This window comes from Cynocephalus volans, chromosome 4, assembly GCF_027409185.1.
Source record: "Cynocephalus volans isolate mCynVol1 chromosome 4, mCynVol1.pri, whole genome shotgun sequence".
Classification (NCBI taxonomy): domain Eukaryota; kingdom Metazoa; phylum Chordata; class Mammalia; order Dermoptera; family Cynocephalidae; genus Cynocephalus; species Cynocephalus volans.
Window position 1 is genome coordinate 87,546,338 of NC_084463.1, and position 21,678 is coordinate 87,568,015.

At 38.8% G+C, this 21,678-nt stretch overlaps 1 protein-coding gene across 1 annotated transcript in view; it reads left to right on the plus strand.

The window, feature by feature from the left end:
- Positions 1 to 21,678, plus strand: part of RAB38 (RAB38, member RAS oncogene family) — a 59,433-nt gene that overhangs the window by 19,944 nt on the left and 17,811 nt on the right. The window contains exon 2 of the mRNA XM_063094535.1: positions 1,756 to 2,036. Coding sequence (XP_062950605.1) covers positions 1,756 to 2,036 — 281 coding nt within the window. The remainder of the gene's footprint in view (positions 1 to 1,755; positions 2,037 to 21,678) is intronic.

The window sequence follows — 21,678 nt, forward strand, 5'->3', positions numbered from 1 at the left end:
GTTTGTTAACCTGAATTAAAACTCATCATCATAAAACCTTAAGCTCACAATTAAGTTTAAAGTGTTCTTAGAGGTATGTTGACCTGTGGTTTCTTAGACAAATCCCAGTTTCAGCATTTTATTCTTTCTGGGAAACTTTGGCTTTTTAAATGCACACTTAACTTTGTCTTAATTTTTATAACTTTCCAAGACTCTTAACATAAATAAATTTCCAAATCAGAGTAAAAAGACTTTGTCTCCTCACACATTTCTGGGATTTTGGGATCAGAAAATATAAGCCCAGTCTTCATTATCCCCTATCTTCAGCAACCACCAATAGGCAGAGTTAGAAGTAATAAGTAATGTGATTTTGTTTACTTTTGTTACTCAGCTGAAATACCTGTACTTTTTTTGTCATAAACTCTGGCCCAGAACTCCAATTTCAGACGCATGTCATATTATCTTTCATAGTTTTTAAGAAGCTGGAGAAAGAAAGGGAAAACCCAGGTGTTCATTAGTTCTGAGGTACTGTGCTGGGTGCTTTGCCTATGTTAATTTTTTTCATTCATGTAACAACCCTGTGAGGTACATGTTATTATTGCCATTTTGCAGATGAGAAAGGCTAAACTTAGAGTGTTTGAGAAACTTGCCAATATTCACTTAGAAAATTAAGCAGCAGAGCAAAACTGATTCCAGCCATTTTCAACTAATTTCAAAACCAATCATGAGCCCCACGGCAGAGGGCTTTCCTTATCCAATAAACTGTAGACTACTTATTAAGGGTAGAGACCATCTAGTTCACTGTTGTATTCTGAGCATGTAACCCAGAGACTGGCATCAATACTATAGATGTCCAATAAATATCTGTCCAATTGGATTGAATGGGATGCTTCTGGTACATAAACATGGAAGAGATGGTACAAGACTATGGTGTAGTAGTCGAGAGGATTTAATGTTGGTAAATGCCTGTGGGTTCTGGATTCAAGCAACTCGGGTTTGGATTTTGATTTCCCAAGCTTATCAATCATCTGTATAATTTGAGCATGTTACTTTGACTCTCAATTTTGTCACTTTAAAATAGGGATAATAATTGTACCTTCATAACCATTTACATAGGTCACATTGCTGATGTTTAGTAAACATAGTGAATACCAGCTCTTATTATTACTTTTAATTAGAGTAGACTGTGGGTGCCTTTTTAACATGTTACACAATTTAGATATTTATTTTGTTTGTGGTTTATAATCTGTCTTCCACTAAAATATAAGCTCCACAATGGCAGAGATTTTCATGTTTTAATCATTATATTCCAAGTGTTTAGAACAGTGTGCCCAACAGAATGTTCTATGATGATAGAGATGTTCTGTATTGGTGATGTCTAATACAGTAGCCAATAAGCCACATGTGGTTATTGAACACTTGAAATGTAGCTTGCTAATGTAACTGAATAACTAAATTTCAAGTCATACTTAGTTTTAACTAATTTAAATTTAAATAGCCATGTGTTTAGAGGGATACTGTATTAACACAGTTCTAGAACATTACATAGTACACAGAAGTTTCTCAATAAATATTTGTTAAAAAGATGAATTCCCTTCTGGACTCAAAGATCAAGAAGAAATCTGCATGATTGTGTATTCAGCCCACTCCTTAAATATTAGCAATAAAACCTTTTACTGAGTGACTTGCTCATAGTGGAGGTCTTATGAGGTTCTAATATATGATTCAATTTACAGTTGTAATACGTTTTTGATTTCTATTTCTTTTTGGTGATAGGTCAAGAAAGATTTGGAAACATGACAAGGGTTTATTACCGAGAAGCTATGGGTGCATTTATTGTCTTCGATGTCACCAGGCCAGCCACATTTGAAGCAGTGGCAAAGTGGAAAAATGATTTGGACTCCAAGTTAACTCTCCCTAATGGCAAACCAGTTTCAGTGGTTTTGTTGGCCAACAAATGTGACCAGGGGAAGGATGTACTCATGAACAATGGCCTGAAGATGGACCAGTTCTGCAAGGAGCACGGTTTCGTAGGATGGTTTGAAACATCAGCAAAGGTAATGTGACGTTAAATGATATGCTTATTGTAGGGAAGATTTGCAAAGACAGTGGCACATAATCATCACCATCATCATAGTGATAATAATATGTGTTGGTCTAGTGATTTATAGTTCCCAAACTGCTTTAAGCTCTTTCTCATCTCCAGATAATAAGTGATCAGGGCAGGAATTATTGTCTGTGATTTAAGATGATTGTAGGTAAGGGAGCAAAGCAACTTGTACCTGGTCATACCTGTGTTCATTTTTGAGTGCATACTATGTGCCAAATATGTTTTACATGTATGTTCTATTTCATCCTGGCAACAACCCTATTAGGTGAGTATGATTTTATAGTAAATGAAAGAAATGGGCCTCACATTCAGTGTCACTGCCTTATTCATGTATTCATTAATTTACACCATCAACGTTTAATATGTTCACCTGCATGTCAGGAATTGTGCTTTGCCCAGAAATGAAAAGAAGGTAAGGACATAGAACTACCACATTGGGAATACTGGAAGAGTGGAGCAGCAAAGAGTAGATGGCAAGTACAGATGTGAAGAACAGTGTAGCTTGGCACTGCTGACTCTCCTGGGTGGCAGAGAAGTTGCAGGATGTGGGACAGAGGTAGGGCTGGAAACTGGAGGATCTTGTGTGGCATGATGAGGATGTTATGCTTGCCATTATGTCCCACACTGCTATCTGATTTGTCAGGGGCATGGTTATGTTCTACTTCCTTTGGTTTTTGCTTACATTTTTAAAATTTCAGCATCAGGGGGAAAAAAAACTTTCATTGTGAAAATCACCCCCTAAAAAGGCATAAATAAAATAAAAATAATGTTTTAGTATATTCTTCTGATGTTTCCTGGGTGTGTATAAACTTACATTCTACATGATAAGGATTGCATTCTGCATAGTTTTATATCATGATTTTTCTACTTTTATTTGTTTGTGAAACACAAATAAAAAATATTTGTGGAGCACAGGCACTATGCTAGCTGTTTGTTATTCAGCTATGAATAAGATAGGCATTGCTCCTGTACTTATGGAGTTCACAATTAGACCTTTCGTGAACATGTGTGCACATTGTTAGAGAATGGTTTGAAAATATATCTTGAATGGACCTAATTCACATAGGTTGGGGAAGAGCCTCTAATGGGCTTTAAGCTGAAAATTTGAGTTGTCCAATTTGCCTTGGAGACTGTGGTAAGATAGATGGGAGGGAGGTAAATCTGGAGACAGAGTGGCATGGTAGCTACTATGTCCTGTGGGAAAATGCCAAGGCCTTAATCGAGAATAGCGGCTATAGAAATTGGGAAGAAAAATCTGACTTGAGAATATCACTGAAGTGTGAAACCAGCAGGATTAAGCAAGTGCTGGGATTGGGAGATGATGGAGAGGGAGAAGAGGGTGATGGGGCCACGCTTTCTGTCATACTGGGGATGTTCTTTTGTCCTGGCCACTCCATGGAGAATTGCAATGCATGTCTTCTCTCTGTGCTGTCGCTAAGCTGCCCTTGTGTTTGGGCAGTCATTATTCCTCAGCTCCTGGGGTTCTTCCTTTCTTCTGAGGCCCCAGTGTACCAGCATGCTTTCCTCCTTCTTTCCTTTTAAAATCCTTTTTTTCTCCTATTTCTTTGGATTCTTCCTTTGGTTCAGAATGCACTACCCATCGTTTTCTATTTCTTGGTTGTCATTGACCTTTTTGGTTTATCTGTTTGAAAGATTTATTGATATAAAGGGAGACAGAGCAAAACTCACAGGTAGGATTAAGTTACAGAAATTTAACAAATGTGACATTTGTTTATAGTCTAATTTTATTTTTTAGATGTTTTTCTGGCTTCTTCTTACATTCCAAAACATAGGTGAATTCACGTATTCTTTTCCCTTAACTCACACTCAGTTTCACTCCCCAGCTCCTGCATGTTCCTCCAAATTCCTTTCTTTCTAAAAAAGTCACTATCCAGTCCAGAAGTCTCCAACCATCCTTCTATCAGTTGGTTACTACTTTACATATTAATGGCAAACCAGACTGAATTACCCATATTTGTATAAGGAACGGAGTCTCCCTTATTCATTCATTCATTCATTCAACAAATGTTATTGAATACCTCTTGTGCCGGAGACCAGCTCCACAGGATTCGTTGGACCTGAAAGGTGGTGTGGCGTTGGCGAGGAAAGAAAGAGACGGACCACAGATGTCTAGTGCAAGTGTGGATGACGACCACATGAATCTTGCTTTATTTATATTTTTTACTTAACCTTTTACATGATGATTTATCTTTTAATCAAAACATTTATTATTTTATCTCCATAGAAAAAGAAAAATCAGAATGTTCCAAAGCACTCATGCTGTGATAAAAGCACCCTCTCATGCATCAATAGTTTATCCCAAAGCCTGTGGCTTGTGGCCAGGAAACTATACAGTAGCAGCATGCTTGGCATTAGAGAGCATCAAACTCTTGGTCTGAATCACAATTCTTGACCTTTTAAACTTACACATAAACTTATATTCTAAATTCTTATAAAATGTTACTTATACTTATATTTAACAATTTAATGTCTTATGTTTATATTTATTATTCTAGTTTATGACCAAAATCACAATATATACAACATGATTTTATATAATGAAACTTGATTATAACGTTCTATTATATTTTATACTACTATTAAAAACAATTATACTATAAACTAATCTAAACAAAATCTATTAATATCAAAAAACCTTTTTCTATATTTTTATTATTTTACCTATTCATCTTTATAGTAAAACTTTCTAATTTTTTTACCAATTGACTCTGGGAACAGTACAAGGAACAAAGTGAAAAGTTAAATGATCCTACTCAAACTAACAAAAACGCAATATATCATTCTTATGATTACTAGGGAAACAACACGTTCTTGGTAAATCAAGTGAAACTATGGGAGTGGGGAGAAACAAAGAAATCTGTAACTGGTTGAAGATCAATTAGTTGTAAACATTACTGCACTAGGACCCACTGTCTCCCTGGGGGGATGTGGATAGAAATCCAACATAATAACTTCATTCCACAAGTACAAGAGCATGACCATAGCCACAATGGGTCCATGCACACATCACTAACAAGGAAGATTAATGACAAGATTAAATGAAGCCAACCCATACCGGGAACATGCATCAAAAACACCTTTAGTACTGACAATGCCCTTTAAATAAACCAGTTAATTTTGATGTATTTTAACATGTCCTTTGAGAAACTCCAGGGAATTTCCCAAAGCCATACTAAGCCAAAAGGTTAGGCTGTTAATTCTGGGAAGCCTTGTCAAGCAACCAAAGGTGAACAAACAAGAACTTCCATGGAGCTGTACCACACACATGGGACCCCCTTGTAGCCTGCAGAACAAGGGGTATCACTCAGGCTCCCGTGCCGTTCCCTGTAGCAGGATGGCTCACGGCACTGTTGTATGCCAGACAAATGTTCTAAGCACTTGAAATAGAGAAATGTAAAAAATAGGTAGAATCCTGCCTTCATGAATAACAGCAACAACCAAAAAAGTAAAATATGTAATGTGTTGGAGAGTGATTAATTGTTGATGAGAAATAACAAGAGGCCTACAAATTTTTGAGAAGGGTTGAAATTGCATGTGGGTCAGAGGACCTTCTGAAAATTTCTTTCCCACCTCACTCTGACATGCCTTGCTCAACCACTGCAGTATCAAACTGTCTGCTTTAGGACATGATATTCATTAACTTAAGGCCTGACTGACCCACCATACTTGGATAGTGGATTTCTAATCCTCCAAATCCCTTTAACTGTGAACTTTGAAGAGAAGCTTAGTATAGCCTGGGGAGAGGGGGAACAGAATTTCAAAAGCTAATGTAACCAAGAGAGTACAAAGCCTTATTGTCAAAGGTAGAAGCCACATTCAACATCTCTTTTCCCTCCAAACATACTGCTACTGAGGTTGTCTTCCTGAATGTCTTAATGAAAATAGCCTGCCAGCACCAGGACAGAATTCAAAGTCAACACCTGGATGCTCAGAAACAACACTGCAGCATTCACAAGATGGAGTGTCAAACTGTTCCAAAAGTCTTTTTAAAGATCTCTGATAAAGCTCTGCTAACGTTCTGAGTATAGTATTACAGCATTTGCAAAGCTCAGGCCTAGATCAAACTGTCTGCCTGAAGCTAAGATTGCAGCACCGGGGACAGCTACCAATTCATTCTTTGATTACATTTGGGATCAGGGAACATTTCCCATAGAGATCACTCTCTTAGAAAGAGAATGTACTAACAATTAGAGTCCTCTTGGGTGATGTCATAATCTTTCTGGTGATAAACATCTGATTTCCTTTTTTTACATCTCTGAAGCTTCTAATGAGCTAAAGGCCCAACCCCATGCCTATATCCTGCAGAAATCCTTCAGGTATCACCAGAGATAGCTTTGCCATCTCTGCAGCTAAAACTAGCAGGATGTTGGAGGAGTTTGTCTTTAAAACCAGCCTCCATCCTTCTGCTGACCCCACTGCCAAGGGAAATTTACCTTTTTGCTCTTCAGTCTTCTGGAATAACTTTCTATTAGGGTTTTCATGCCTAGTGCTGTTGCTGGAACAGTCATGGTAGCCCCTAGCTGGCTAGTGAATTAAGAGAGAGAAAATAAAAATTAAACATGCTGGTTTATCTGGTTTTTATCATTTCTTTTATATCCTTTTACTTTTATTTTATCAAGACAAATTCTTTATCAAAGTATACATGACTTCTAGGTACTTTATAACAATCATGAAATTACTATTAGAAAACCAGCTATATAATTTTTAGAGTGACATTAAAATATAGCAAGACTTTACTCATTTCCCCATTTCCCCCTCCAAATCCATATGTTCTCTGTGTTGTTTCTAAGTCTCTCAGAAACACGTTATAGAGTCATTGCTTGTTTACTGGTGACCCTACAAGATTTTCCAATATTAAAGCCAAAGGAAAGAAAAGAAGCACAGGTCTTTCCCAAATCGGGTTTTCTTTGGTTTTCAACCTTTACATCCTATTCTTCTCTCAGCTGTGTTTCCTTGAATTCCACTTGTGGATTCTCCAGGTGATGTATAATTAGGATGATCATATGTCCCATTTTACCTAGAACATTCTTGTTTTATGACTGCTGTCCTAGCATAACTATTAATAATGCCCATGTTGGAGTTTGGATGTGTTGTCCCCTCCAAAACTCATGTGAAAATCTGATCCCTAATGTGGCAGTATTGGAAAGTGATTGAGTCGTGTGGGCGGATCCCTCATGAATGGATTCATGCTCTCCCTGGGGGAGGAGGGATGAGTGAGTTCTCACTCCATTAGTTCCCGCGAGAGCTTGTTATTTAAAGGACCCTGGCACCTTCTCTCTCTCTCTGTTTTGCTTCCTCTCTCGCCATGTGATCTGCTTGTACCCGCTGGCTGCCTGCCGCTTTTCCGCCATGAGTAGAAGCAGCCTGAGGCCCATGCCAGATGCAGCTGTCCCAGAATCGTAAGCCAAATAAACCTCTTTCCTTTATAAATTACCCAGTGTCAGGTATTTCTGTCATAGCAACACAAAATGGACTAAAACAGCCCACATTCCTGGTTTTTGATTTAAATTTACATGGTTACCCTGTAGATCAGGAGCTCAATCAATTTTACTTTCTATAGTATACCTTGACTCTAATAATGGATATTTTATGTATTTCTGTGCCCCTGTCTAGTCTTTATGATGCGCTTTGGCAGATTTGTTTCTTTAGAATGAGAGCCCTGCTCTGCTCTTCTTAGTGCAAATCCAAAGTTCAGTCCTGTCTTCTGGACCCTTCTCAGTGGCTGACTGGGCCCTGCTCCGTGCTGACCAATTTACCTGGCGCACTCTTGATGCTCATTTCCTGGAACTCCACCAGTTGCTGCTTTTTAACCACACCCACCCACATTCTAGAATTGTTGAGAGCAGTAAGGGGTTATGTACGTGGGGTCCCCAGATGCATTGTGTCTGATTTCACCACACACACACGCACACACTATATCATTCCCACTGTCTGTACCCACAGCCTATCTGCTGGTCTGGGTTACACCACCTGTACCTGTCTCTGATACACACAACAGCTGCACTCTGGTGGGAGGTTCTGTTTCTATATTTTAGCCCTTTCCAGTCTGCACCATCCTTCTCCTATAGTGCAATGGTTCAGGCATGCCTGTGTTCAGAAACAGGAACACACAAAAATGCCAGAGTAGGTGCAAAATAATGGAGCAAGTTATATCTGTGCAATAGTGAGGACAAGAATCAAATTCACTGAAAGAAGCTGTGGTGCACCCTGCCCTTGCTCCCCTCTACCCCAAGCCCTGCTCTCTATTCTGCTTGCTGTGGTGTGTTAGGCTCACCCTGTCTCCCAGAATGTTCTAAGATGGGTGCTGGGAAGGAGCTTTCTCATGCTTAATTCTACTCTATTTTGGTCTCTCCCCTGAAGCTAGAAACAAAAATGCTGATGTGTGTCCTTCTCCTGCAAAAAGGAATACATGGGTGAAGGGGGAGAGGAGTGGAGGTTTCACACCGTGTAGACATTTTTCATTCATATTTGGCTTTCTAAAACTTTTAAACACATTTGCAATCTTTGGGGAACTTCCAGCCACGAGAAGCTCACTTTTCCAGGTAGAACCCATAAAACTTTCTTCTTTTCCTCCTTTTGCAGCTGAGGAATAGGAAGATGACCTAGATTTCACCAACCGCACTGTTTTGGAAGTGAGCCAATAGATGAAAAAGGCACAACGCAGAATCCATTCTTCTGGGGAGGGCAGTGACAGAACAGGCCTCCAGCTTTGGAAGACAGCAGGGTTTACAGGGTCAGAAGCACTGCTGGCCCCAGGAACCATTGCATTGAAGTTGAGTTTCTGGGAGCTTCAAAGAGTATAGGACCTAGTGCTTGGTGGAGGCTGGCAGCAATTTCCTCATCAGGACTCTTCTGTGTGGGGTTTGAATTTCTCTCTGGAGGCTTAGGCTGAATCCTATTTTTGTAGACAACAGAATAGTTCTGCAAGCTACCCAACCGCATCCCTTGAACAAACTCATATTTAAGCAGCCAGCATCAGCTTCTGTACCTTGTCAGTTAAACTTGGATTAAGATACATGGTCGAAAAATTTGAGAAAACCCCAAATTAAACAACTGCTCTTTTTACTGCAGGACTTCTTAAGACTTTGATATTCTAATGTGCATTCTGAATGTCTGGTAATAACAATGACTATGTTTCTTGCTGTTTGTTACATTAGCTTTGTATGTGGGAAATTTTTTATATGCATAAACTCATTGACTCCTTAGCATGACCCTATAGAGTAGGCATTGTTACTACTATTTTAAAGAAAAAAAAAAAAGTGGAGGCTTAGGTGACTTCCTGAAAGTTTCTACTTTATTTCTTTGATTCTAATATACACTTTTTATTCCTTTACATATTAACATTTCAAAATCAACATGTACCCTATAGTCAGCATAGATTTCTAAAATGGTATATCTTACTAATTTTTTTTTTTTAACTATCTCCTCCAAAATGGAACTATGCCATGCAGCAGTTCCTAAATGTTTTTGGCCACGTAGAACACTTAACAGAATAGTGGAACACATTTGGGAAATGCTGACCTGGAATTCTTTTGTAAAGGGAAAGTTTTCTGTGTTTCACTGAGTTTAGTGAGCTCTTATTATTATTTTTAAATTGCTCAGCTAGCTGAACTATACAGCAGTTAAGGAAGGCTAGTTTTCTAGAAGCTGCTTGAAGAGTAGTATCACACATCATTTCCTTTTATAGACTTCTAGAAAGTACACAGTTAGAAAACATAATGCATTTATAAAAACTGGAAATGCATAGATAATTGCATTTGGGTATGAGTAGATAGTTATTCTAATTCATTTTTTAATGGATTGAATAGAGGGCATTCCTTTTTTAAATCCTTTTATTTTTAAATTGGGTAGTAAGCCATCTTTGATTATTCCCATTTAAAAAATGTAAAACCATAAAAAATTCTTGACAGTCACTTGTGCATTCATTGGCTAACACAATTTGTATTGAGTGACTTTTGTTTCTGTGTCTGTGCCATGAACGTGAGTATTAAGCCCTTTCTGTGTTCAGAGAAGGATACTTGTTCTTTTTCTTAAAATGTTAGCATTTTCTATGGAAAATAAACATTCCAGTTTTCAGTCATTCATCTCTGAAGAATTTAGATGGGGCTGTAGGATGTGGCTTCTCTGACTTAATTGGCCACAGCACATTTAACCCTGTATTTTTAGCTGATTTGATTAGAACTGGTTGTACTCCAGGACATAAAAGGAAGGGCCTAATCTGAAATCTAAAGTCAGAGCAAAGTTAGAAGCCGTTATTTAAAGGAAATGATGGTTATGTTTAATAGTCATGATCATTTCTCGTAATGACCACCCGCATGTAGTACAACTATTTGAATTACCGCTTCTGACAGATCCTTAATGCCCTACATGAAAAATGGAAATTGTTTCCTGAGGTTGAGCATAGCTTAAGAATAAGAGTCCTAAACTCAAGCTAGTCATCTGCTTAAGGATCAATATAAATTAATACTAACATTTTTATTTTTATCTTTAGCTCATTAGTTCTCTAGAGGTTCTCTAGGTCTCTACTTAGAATTTATCGGCTAGTCTGAGGCCCAACTATGACTTAGATGTTGTAGGAGAATAGAAATGGATCATCAGAGGATATAACCATAAATTGGAACGTAGGAGGCAAGGAGTTGCATGTGCCATTCTATCCTGCATGGTTCACATTGTCATTTCATGGAGCTCAGGTCCTTCCTGTCTGGTGCTTGGACAATTGTAATAGGTTATTGCAAAGTCTCCAGACTTTGCTCACAGTAGTCTGCACTGCATGCTGCTATAAACTCAACTTGCCCAAGGAATCACTTTGATTTTGTCACTGCCTACTTCAAGAACTTTTTGTAAGCTCCACTTCTTAATGATTCAAATTTAGACACCTTAGAACAGCCATAGCAAACTACAGCCTGTAGAATTGGCCTGCTGTATTGTAAATAAAGTTTTGTTGAAACACAGCTATGCTCACTGACTGACAGATTATTGATGGCTGCTTTTTTATTACAACTACAGACTAAAGTAGTTGTAACAGAGCTCTTATGGCTTGCAAAGCCTGAACTATTTACCATCTGACCCTTTAGTCTTTAAAGTTTGCCACTGATTTCTCAGTATTAGAGCTTTCCTTTAGCCACGCACTGTGCTGGAGGCTTTACATGCATTGGAGCATGCTTGAAGCAATCTTGTAAGGTATGTACTATTAATATTCCTGTTTATCCGGGTGGGGGGGTGATTAGAGTTTAAATTAAAGAGTATAATTGACGAGCCAAAGGTCTCATAGTTGGTATGTGGTAGAGTTGGGATTTCAAGCCAAATGTGCTAAAAGTACAATTAGCCACCCAACCACCTTGTAGCTTTTTCCAACCTGAACTTATGAAACAACTATTTATTGAGCAATTGATACATGGTAGACAAGAGACTGGGGTAGGCAGATGAGCAATATGGTCCCTGGTCTCCAGCAGCTTAAAGTCTAATGACAGGTTATATATGTGTAAATAGGTCTTCCAGGAAATGTGACAAAATGGAGCAATTCTCCTGGAAGGGTTGAAGGGACTGTACAAGGAGAGGCTTTTTCTCAATGTACTCTTCCTCCTGTCATTGTCAGGCACTTGTCTTTTCCACATCTCTGAGATTTTGTTCATGATATTCCCTCTGTATGGAATGCATAAGGCAGTCAGTGTTCTTTGTCTATATTTCATTTTGCTTGAGAAAGTCCAGCTCCACATTTAAGAGAGAAATGGAAAAAATCCCCTGGCTTTAGCCATAAAAGTCAACAAAAATTAAATTAGCTTCCTTGATTCTGATATTCTACATCAACAAAGAATTGCTGCTCTAGCTAGATAGAACTTTTTCTTCAGGAATTCCCTAACTCCAGCACATTTTTGTAAAGATACCTTTGGAGAGAACTCAAGCAATTCAAAGCACAGTGGGCTGGTTAGAGAACAGGGTCGATGCTTCAGTGGGTGGGATTGTCCAGGAGTCCCCTGAGATTGAGTGTGTAATTTTTTTATGCATGTATATATTTCTAAAGAGACTAATCATTTATTGCATACCAACAACTTTCCAGGCATTTCTTACTTATTATCACCAATTCTTACAACAACACTCTGAAGCATTATCATGATATATCATGGAGAAAAAGAGAGTCGGCATGATTAAGGGACTTGTCCAAAGCCGTACAACCTTGTGCCAGAGGCAAGACTGTAATCCCTAATCTGCCTGGTCAAAGCCCACACTCTCCATATTCTGCCAAAATGCCCCTCCATGCTTTTTGGTGCTTTCTGTCAGGTTCAGAATTCCACAGTGATCTAAGAGCCTGGGTCTAGCTGAGGAAAAACCTATTTTTCTGATGTCACAAGGATGTCACTGAGAACTGTCCACACTCTGGTCTCGTCTCTCTAGGCAATGGCTATTAATCAGAAGAGATGGCTGAACTAAACCATATGGACTGATATACATCTCCTACCTGGTGCCAGGCATGTGGGTGGGAAAAATAAAGCCCTTTAAGGAAACTGTAAAGTCCATATGATGGTAAGGGAACACAGATTTGTAAAATCTGTAGAATTTTCAAAGGCAGAGATGGGAGAGAAGGATATTCTAGGCAGAAGGAACAGCATGTGAAAAGGCATGTGAAATGGAGTGCTGAAAATGCTCAGGTTCACTGAGGCTGAAGCATAAGGTGGGTGGGGAACAGAGAAGGCGAAGCTCTGCAGTGGATCAAACTGTGTCCCTGAACATAAATCCTCAGGCTGAGAATCCTTATAGACTATAGAAACCAGAACCCAAAGACTCCATAGTTTCTTAGCAATCATACAAAAATCAAAGGACAACTCTACTTGATTTTTCTTAAAAGGAAAATGCCAACTAAGTAACAACTGTTATTCAACTAATACCTTTTCCCTAAAGAATTTGGAAAATTCTAATATAAAGCATGGTGTCTTAGTCTGTTCTGTGTTGCTATAACAGAATACCACAGACCAGTAATTTATGAATAACAGATTATTTCTTATAGTTCTGGTGGCTATAAAGTAAGTACAATATTAGGGTTCCGGCAACTGGTGACAGCCTTCTTGCTGTGACATCTCTTGGTGGAAGGCAGGGGGGCAAGAAAACATGTGTGTGAAGGAGAGCCAAGAGAGGGCTTAACTCACTTTTATAATAAACCCACCCACTCCTGTGATAACAACATTAATCCATTTGTGAGGGCTCTGCTGTCATGACTGAATCAGCTCTTAAAAGTCCTATCTCCCAACACTGTTGCATGGGGGATTAAGTTTCCAACATATGAACTTTGGGGAACACATTTAAATCATAGCACATGGCATGTAGCACCCCAGACCCCAATCAGTGTGACAACCAACCATATTTCTAGACATTGCCAAATGTGCCCTGGCAAGAGGGACACCCCCCCACACACACGCTGAGACCACACTTAAATAATACTGAAAATAATCATCAAAAACAAACATCTGTGCCCAATTGAACCCTCTCTTTTCTAGGGATGGAAAATGATGTCTGTCTTGATCCTCTCTGAGAACAAATCTTCCTATAGTCCTTTTCTCATGAGTTTCCAGGAGGGAGGAGACATATAGAAAGTGAGGTGGCTTATCTCTGAGTTTTCATCTTTCCACCTGGCTCTCTATCACCAGCCTTGACTTCTTTCCCAAACTTTAAACTTCCATGTTCTTCTGGAGCTCTACTTGGATATCACCCAGAGAACTCCTCAAACCCAACATGTCTGAAACTAAATTCATCAGCTTTATAGCAAACATAATTATCTGAGTTGAAGACCTCACATCCGCACAGACACCCAAGCCAGATACCATGTAACCAAGTCATTCGCCTTCAGAAACCTCTCATTCCTGAGCATAGAAAACCTTACTAATGAGCCTCTTCTCTGTCTCTCCGGGCCTATCTCTACTTTGTCCCTCAGTTCATCCCCTGATAATGCCAAACTGCATCAAGTCTAACATTCACACATTGGTATTTCCCCTGCCTGAAGCACCTGTCTACCTTTAGGCACCTGTCTCTTACTCTTCTTTCAGGACTCAGCTCAAGCATCATGTTACTGATTCTCAGATATTCTTTGCTGTTCCTTTCTACATTATGTTGAAACTATTTCTTTATGGGCCTGACCCTGCACTACACTGAGTCCTCCTGGTCATCACCCAGCACACTGCCTTGCACACAGAGGGTGATGCCATGGTTAGTGTTTATTGGATGGAACAGGATTACTTGCTGCCCTGACTTTCAAGGACTCTGTCAGAAGATTCTTTTATTGTATTATTCTTTCCCCTTACCTTTGTGGGGGTATTTCTGTCCTTAGAGAACCATGCAGAAGCAGAAAAATTAATTTACTGCTGTATTTCCCAGAAGGACTCTGCATTATATAACTCCTTTCATCCAGAAAGCTCTCCAGACACTTTGCACAATGGGGAGATTGTAGGGCCCTGCAGTGTGGATGGGGAAGTAGAAAAGAGAAATGAAGGTGGGGAAAACAGCCCCTTTTAATGCCTTGGGCTCTAGACTGGGAACTGCAAATTCTTTGCTTGGTAACCCCCATAGCATCCTATAGGAATCTAACATTAGTTTGTGCATCTGATTATTTGACATAATCTTTTGCCACACCCAGGAACAGAATATAGCAGTTTTCCCCTCATTGAGATTCTTAGATTATTAATCTTATTTTACATGTATCTTTCATATATTTCAGCTACTCTCATTTGAGCCACACGTAATGGCTATTACGTTTTTTTCTTTTTTTTTTACTAATAAAGAAACAGAATTCCAGGGAGGCTTTTCGATGATTTTTATTTGTAAAACCAGGCCTTGACTTCAGATCTAGTCTGGCACTCTACCCAGTGATGGTGATTCTTGGACAGGGTTGTGGAGTAGGGTCGGCTGAGGAGCTTGATAAAATTGCAGATGCCTCTGCCCTGTTCCCAGAAAGGTCTGAAGTGTTTAGATGTAGGTTTTTGCAAAGCACTGTTTTGGTAAATTTGAATTGCACCCTTGCTAAAATGCATCATGTTTGGAATTTGCTCACTCATTTATCCATTCATTTTATCCATTTCTGAAGTGTTTCTTAAATACCTACTCTGTATTCAGGTAGGCCCTTTGCTAAACACTGGGGCACTGATAGCAAAGGGCACAGTGTCTCTCTTGTGAACTTTCCAATCTCCTGAAAGAAAACCCATATAAACAAATATTTACATTACAGTGAGAAGTTCCATAAAAATTGGTGGCTTCTACAAAAGCTGTGAGAGCACGTGAAGAAAAAGCTGTTACCTCACCTGAGAGTGGAGTAGCTCCCTTGATGTTTTATCTGGGTCACCAAGGATAAGAGAGCCCCAAAGGAAGATTCAAGGTGACCACTGAGAATAACTCCTTTTTAATGGAGGCCGTGTAGTGGGGCATTAGGAACCCACCTTTAGGAACCTCTGGGGTTTTTAGAAGGCAAAGACAAGCTTTTCATCTTTATCCTAAGATACCTAAACAAGTACACGTTGCTGAAGTTAGATAGCTTTATCAGTCATCAGAAAATTGTCAATACAAGACCGCAAAGAATCTTAATATTAAGAATATTTGTAAAAAAACACATTTGTAAAATGTATGCTTCCTCTCTACCAGACCTTGTCCTAAGTTCTTTAATTATTTCATATATTTCTCACAAACCCTTATGAAATAGACGCTATTATTATGCCCATTTTACATAGACAAGTTAAATGATTACCCAAGATCATATAATTAGCAAGTGGCAGAAACAGAATTAGAACCCAGATCTCTCTATTCAAATCCCTTCTTCCTTATCTTTTTTTTAAAACTTTTTTGTGCCTAAATAATAGTCTTATATTGCTATTTATTGATTTACTGGATTTAGACATACCTATTGATATTCTTGCTGTATACTAGATGAGGACTTCACTTCCTTACCTGACTACTCCCCTATCCTCCATCCCATTAATAGAGTTCTATCACTGCTTTTAGTTGAATAATAACAAAAAAACCGGTTCATATCATTAAATATGAAAGCATTATTCATTCACATAATTTGCCATCTATGCTAATACTCAGTGAATATTTATTCCGTAGTGTTTTCAAAAATTCTCAATTATATTATACTGAGACTAATCTTGTCTTGGTGGCTTCCTTCCTAGAGTCCTCTACTTTCCTCATCCAATTTGCTTTCAATGCCCTGTAGACCCAGCACACAGCTGTAATCCTGGGACTTGCCTTCTGTGTGGGACCATCTGCTCCCTACATACCAATTTCATATCTTTCTTTTGCTGGAACACAGTCTCCTGCAACTGCTTAAGAAAAGCTGTATGGACATTTCCGAGTCTTTGGTGTCTTCATGTGTGTATTTTCTAGGCCTCACACAATTTTCATTGTCTTAAAATGATATTCCCTTATCACTTTAAAGTATTGCTCCATTGTAGCATAGCATTTAGCATTTTGCTTTAGAAGTCTCATACCATTCTGGTTCTGAAAGCTTTGTATGTATGCTGTTTTCCTTGTCTGGCAGTTTGGGGGGTCATCTCTTTGCCCCTGGTAATCTGAAATTCTGTAATCCTATGCTCTGTATGAACCTTTGTTCATTTATTGTTCTGGGCCCTCTGTAAGCCTTTTCAACTCAGAGACTCAAGTTGTGAAAAACGTTATGTCTTTGATAGTTTTCTTCCCTTCATTTTCTTTGTTCTCTATGAAACTCTTCATTTGGTGTGACCTCCAGAACTAAGTCTATGAACCTAATTTTTTTTTGCATTTTTTCAGCACTTTGTAATTTTTGTTTTATTTATCATATTTCTTTGACTTAATTTTCCACTTTTTATTATACCTTTTAATTGCAGCAATCACAGTTTTAATTTTGAAGAGCTGTTTCCTATTCTCTGATTGTTCTTTTTCATAGCATTCTATTCTTAGGTAAGAATGTAATAGTTTATTGTATTTGTGATGATACTAACTCATTTTCTACATTTTTTTTCTTGCGTTATCTATTTTATTAGAGTTATTTTTTCAGTCCATTTTTGTTCTTCTATTTTATGGTGATGGTCCCCCTTAAATATCTGATGATCACAGCAGAACATTCGTATTTAGGAGCAAGACCATCAAAAGCAGATACTAAGCTTTGTGTATGGTATCGGTAGTCTTGTTGTTAGTGGCTGTGTTAATTCTTGATTAGTAGGTTTCATGTTAGGTTGGTAGTCACTGGGGACTCCCAAATGTCAGTTGTTGGAGGTCTTTAGAGAAGAAATCTTCTCTCTTGCTTAGGGTGAAGATGCCAGAGTTCTGTGCAGGGGCGCAGGGGGTAAGAGTAGTCCACCTGCCATATTTGCAGACTTTTAGTGAATTATTTTTTCAGCCTCACACCGTGTACACAGGCACACTATGTGCCTCTTGAAGTCTCTTGAGTCTGAAGTCTCTTTTCTATAGTTTATTCAGAGGATAAACCAGTATTTAACTTGGGGTGTAGATGTCTAGCTGCTGGTATTCTATGAGGAACAATAAAGAAAGGATAGGGTTGATGTGCCCATTCTGACTTTCCACCAATGCCCCTTATTTTAATTCCCCTTATTTCAATCCCCCTTAGTATGTGAGTCTGGGGCTTTTGGATTCTGTTGGGATGAATCAGCTCTCTTATTGTCCATACCTCCCTCTACACACCCTTTAGTCCACATTGTCTACACCCTGGTAAACTCATTGCAGCAGTTCCCCCTTACCTGCAGTTTCACTTTCCATGGTTTCAGTTACCTGAAATCAACTGTGGTCCAAAATGGAAAATTTCAGAAAGAAAAAATTCATAAGTTTCACATGGCACGCCGTTCTGAGTAGCGTGATGCAGTCTCACGCCACCTGGCTCCATCCCTCCTGGGAAGTGACTCATCTGTTTGTACAGCACGTCTGTGCTGTCTGTGCTCCCAGACCTTAGTCACTTAGTAGGCATCTTGGTAGTCAGATCAACTGTTGGATATCACAGTACTTGTGTTAAGTCACCCTTATTTTACTTCATAATGGCCCCAAAGCACTTGGATATGCCGAACAGATGCCATGAAGTGCTTCCTTTAAGTGAACAGGGTTCTCGACTTAATAAGGAAAGAGAAAAAAACTCATATGCTGAGGTTGATAAGATCTATGGTAAGAACCAATCTTCCATCTGTGAAATTGTGAAAAAGGAAAAAGAAATTGATGCTAGTTTTGCTGTCACAGCTCGAACTGCAAAAACTACAGCCACAGAGCGTGATAAGTGCTTAGTTAAGATGGAAAAGGCATTGAATTTGTGGGTGGAAGACATGAATAGAAATGTGTTCCGGTTGACAGCAATTGGGTTCGGTGCCATACACAGTTTCAAGTATCCACTGGGGGTCTTGGAAAGTAGATAAAGGGGGTTGGGGTCTACTGTACTACTTCACAGTTACTTTCAGGTTTCTAAAAGTGTGTTGAAATCTGTTGAATGCTGATGCACATTTTCTCATTTTCTTAATTTCCTAATCCTTGAGATTCTATTGAAAATATTTCATTTCTTTGGTATCATTGTTGCAGAGTTTTGGGAAGGAAAGGGGAAAAAACGCAGTCCTTTGTTCTGCCATCTTTATCTGGAAGATTCCCATGCTGTTTGACGCTTTGTTGATTCTACCTGATTTATGACTCCATCCTAGTCATTATATAATTTAATTCATTACAATTTCCCTTAAAGTTAGAGTTGCTTTTTCCCTTTATATAATGTGGGAACTATAGTACAGCAGGATTTACATAAGTTACCCAAAGTAACCTAGCTGGTGTTTAAACAGAGCTAGGATTTAAACTCAAGTCTGATTGATTCTGGATCCACCTGGTGCTTTCTATCCCCACTTTCTACTTTTAAAAGAAAACCATTATTACTAGAGGTGGGAAAGGGGGAGGGGTATAAGGGAAGACTTGGTAAAAGGCCACGAAAAACCATTACATTTTATAATGTTGAATATATTGATTAAAATGATCGGAGATGCGAAGGAAGACACAGCAGACGAGGTGCAGGTGAAGAGCGGGGGGCTACTGCTCTCTCAGGCAAGTAGCACCGACCCAGCCGCTGTGACAGCTTTTATTACATTTAGCAAGCTTGTGCAGGCGAGATAAGCATTAATGCATAAATTCTGTTATACTTTTCTCAAGAGCAGAAGGCCATTACCTCCCTTCTCAACCACTTGGTTATCTATATTGCGTCTCCTGGGAACATCCCAAGAAAGTGTTCTCATGACTTTAAGCGTTGTCAAGGATTGTTTGCAATCTTTGACATTTCTTGGTTAACTCGTTTGCGAGTTCGCCAAGTGAACATGTCCTTGGGTGCTGACCACAGAAGTCCATTAACCATTTCCTTCATGAATATACTAATATCCTGATGTGAGCACCACATATTGCACACAAGTATTGGTATTCAACTCTGTACCCCACAGATATGTACAATCAACTATCTTTCAATAAATAAATAAATAAATAAATAAATAAATAAATAATTTGTAATGTCCTAAAAAATAAAAAGAAAAGAAAAGAAATCCAATAGACAAAGGCCCTGTCTCCTCTGTCAGAGCTAATGTCAACTTCCCTTCTTTTCAACTCTAGGAGGGGTTTCATTACTAAGATATGTTTGCCTTCTCTCTCTCTCTGTTACTGCATTTTTTCAGTATTGATTTTGCTTGGCCCCTGTTTTGTGGTCCTTTGCTCTCTTTGATGTGTTTTGTTTGCCATCTCTGAAGCACCCTTAGATTTGTGGGCGACAGCCCTACCCTCCCAAGGCCTCCTATTTTATCTCCATCTGCTTCATTGCTAGTGAGGTATTGATTTCTTGGTCAAGCCTGCTGGGGTTGGGGGAAAATCAATATCCCATTAGACATGAATGAGGAGCAGCAGCAGCAGCTCCGCAGCAGCCTGTTCACTGACCTACCATGCTGGGACAGTGCTCAAAGACTGGGTGCGCCTGCCATGTCTGGAGAAATTCCCAAGTAGTTACATTGTCCTAGGGAGAATGTAGAAAAGCCAATGACAGAAAAATCAAGAATTCTAAATCCATTTCCTTGAACTAAATGAAGTGGAGTCATTTTGGGGGGAATAATTTTGCTTGTCAAAGGTTGATCCAGAGGAAGGAAGTTCTCTCTTGAGAATTTTTATAATTCTTGGTTACTTTGAATTTTTTAGTGTAGGCAAAATTATTGGTGAGCCAAAAAGAAAATAATTTCGCTTTCATGTTCCCTGGGGTTCTCAAAATGAGAAAGGAGGTGTCAGTATTGAGGTGCCTAGATACAATATGTTTCTTAGACGTTGTGTTGTAAATCCCATTTTTTATCCCACCCCGAGGGGCTCATTATGGCAGTTCTCCCTAGGTGAGTCTCTTTGAAAAAGAAGAATTCATCTGGAAAGAGAATTATCACCTTCTGTTTCATCTGGTATAAATTTAGTTTTTGTGTTTTAGATTTTTGTAAACAAGTGCAGATGTGAGCAGTAAACTTGTTTTATCAAAATCTAGAGAAGTCTAGTATTACTCCAGTAATAGAAATCCATACTTAGCCCTCAAATTATCATGTCATTATATCTTCTACCATTTGTATGGAAGTACAAGAATATTAGATTTGGAATACATTTTAAAATCATCTTATGGTCTTAACAGTTTTACAGTTCCATTCATTCATTTACCCATTCATTCTTCAAATAATCATTGAGCCCTTCTATGTGACAGGCACTATTTTAAGCACTAGGATGACACCAATGGACAAAACAGATAAAATCTCTGCTCTCTTGGAGAGGGCACTGTAGTGGGTGGAGATGGGTGATAAAATGATACGTAAGTGCAATGTATAGTTTGTCTGGTGGAGATAAGTGCTAAGCAGAAAATTAGAGCAAGAAAGATGTCTAAAGCTTATGTGCTATATGTATGTGGGATATAGGGAGGAGTTCAGAGAGCAATTTTAGACAGGTGACCAAGGGAGGTTTCACTGAGAAAGTGTGTTTCCTTTTTTAATTAAAGATTTGAAAGATGGGTAATAATGGGCCATATAATTTCCTGAAAGGAGAATGGCCCAGGAAGTGGGTATAGCGTGAACAGAGGCACTGTAGAGGGATTGACAGCTGTGCTTTTAGAACAGCAAGGAGCCCAGTGTAGATGGAGCCCAGTGAGCTGTAGTAGAGTGATGGAGATGAGCCAGAGAGGTGATGGGGTCATATGGAGTCTTCAGAGTATTCTAAGAACGTTGAGTTTTGCTCTGAGACAGATAAGACATTGGGTTTGATCAGAAATATCATATGATCTGATTTATAGGATCATTCTTGTGGCTACATTGAACCTGGATTGGATTATAATATGAAAGGTTGGAAACAAGAGATCAGCTTACAGTATCTAAGAAAGAAGAATTGTGAGAAGTTGTAAAGTTCTGCATGTATTTTTAATTGTGTAGCAGACATGATTTCCTAACAATGTTGATGAAGGTAATGAGAAATAGGATTCAGGGGTGGCTCCTCAGTTTTCACCCTGAGCAACTGGAAGAATAGAGTTGACATTTTTTTGAGATTAGGGTCCTGAGATGTGGAGATATCGGTGGGGAGGAGGTATC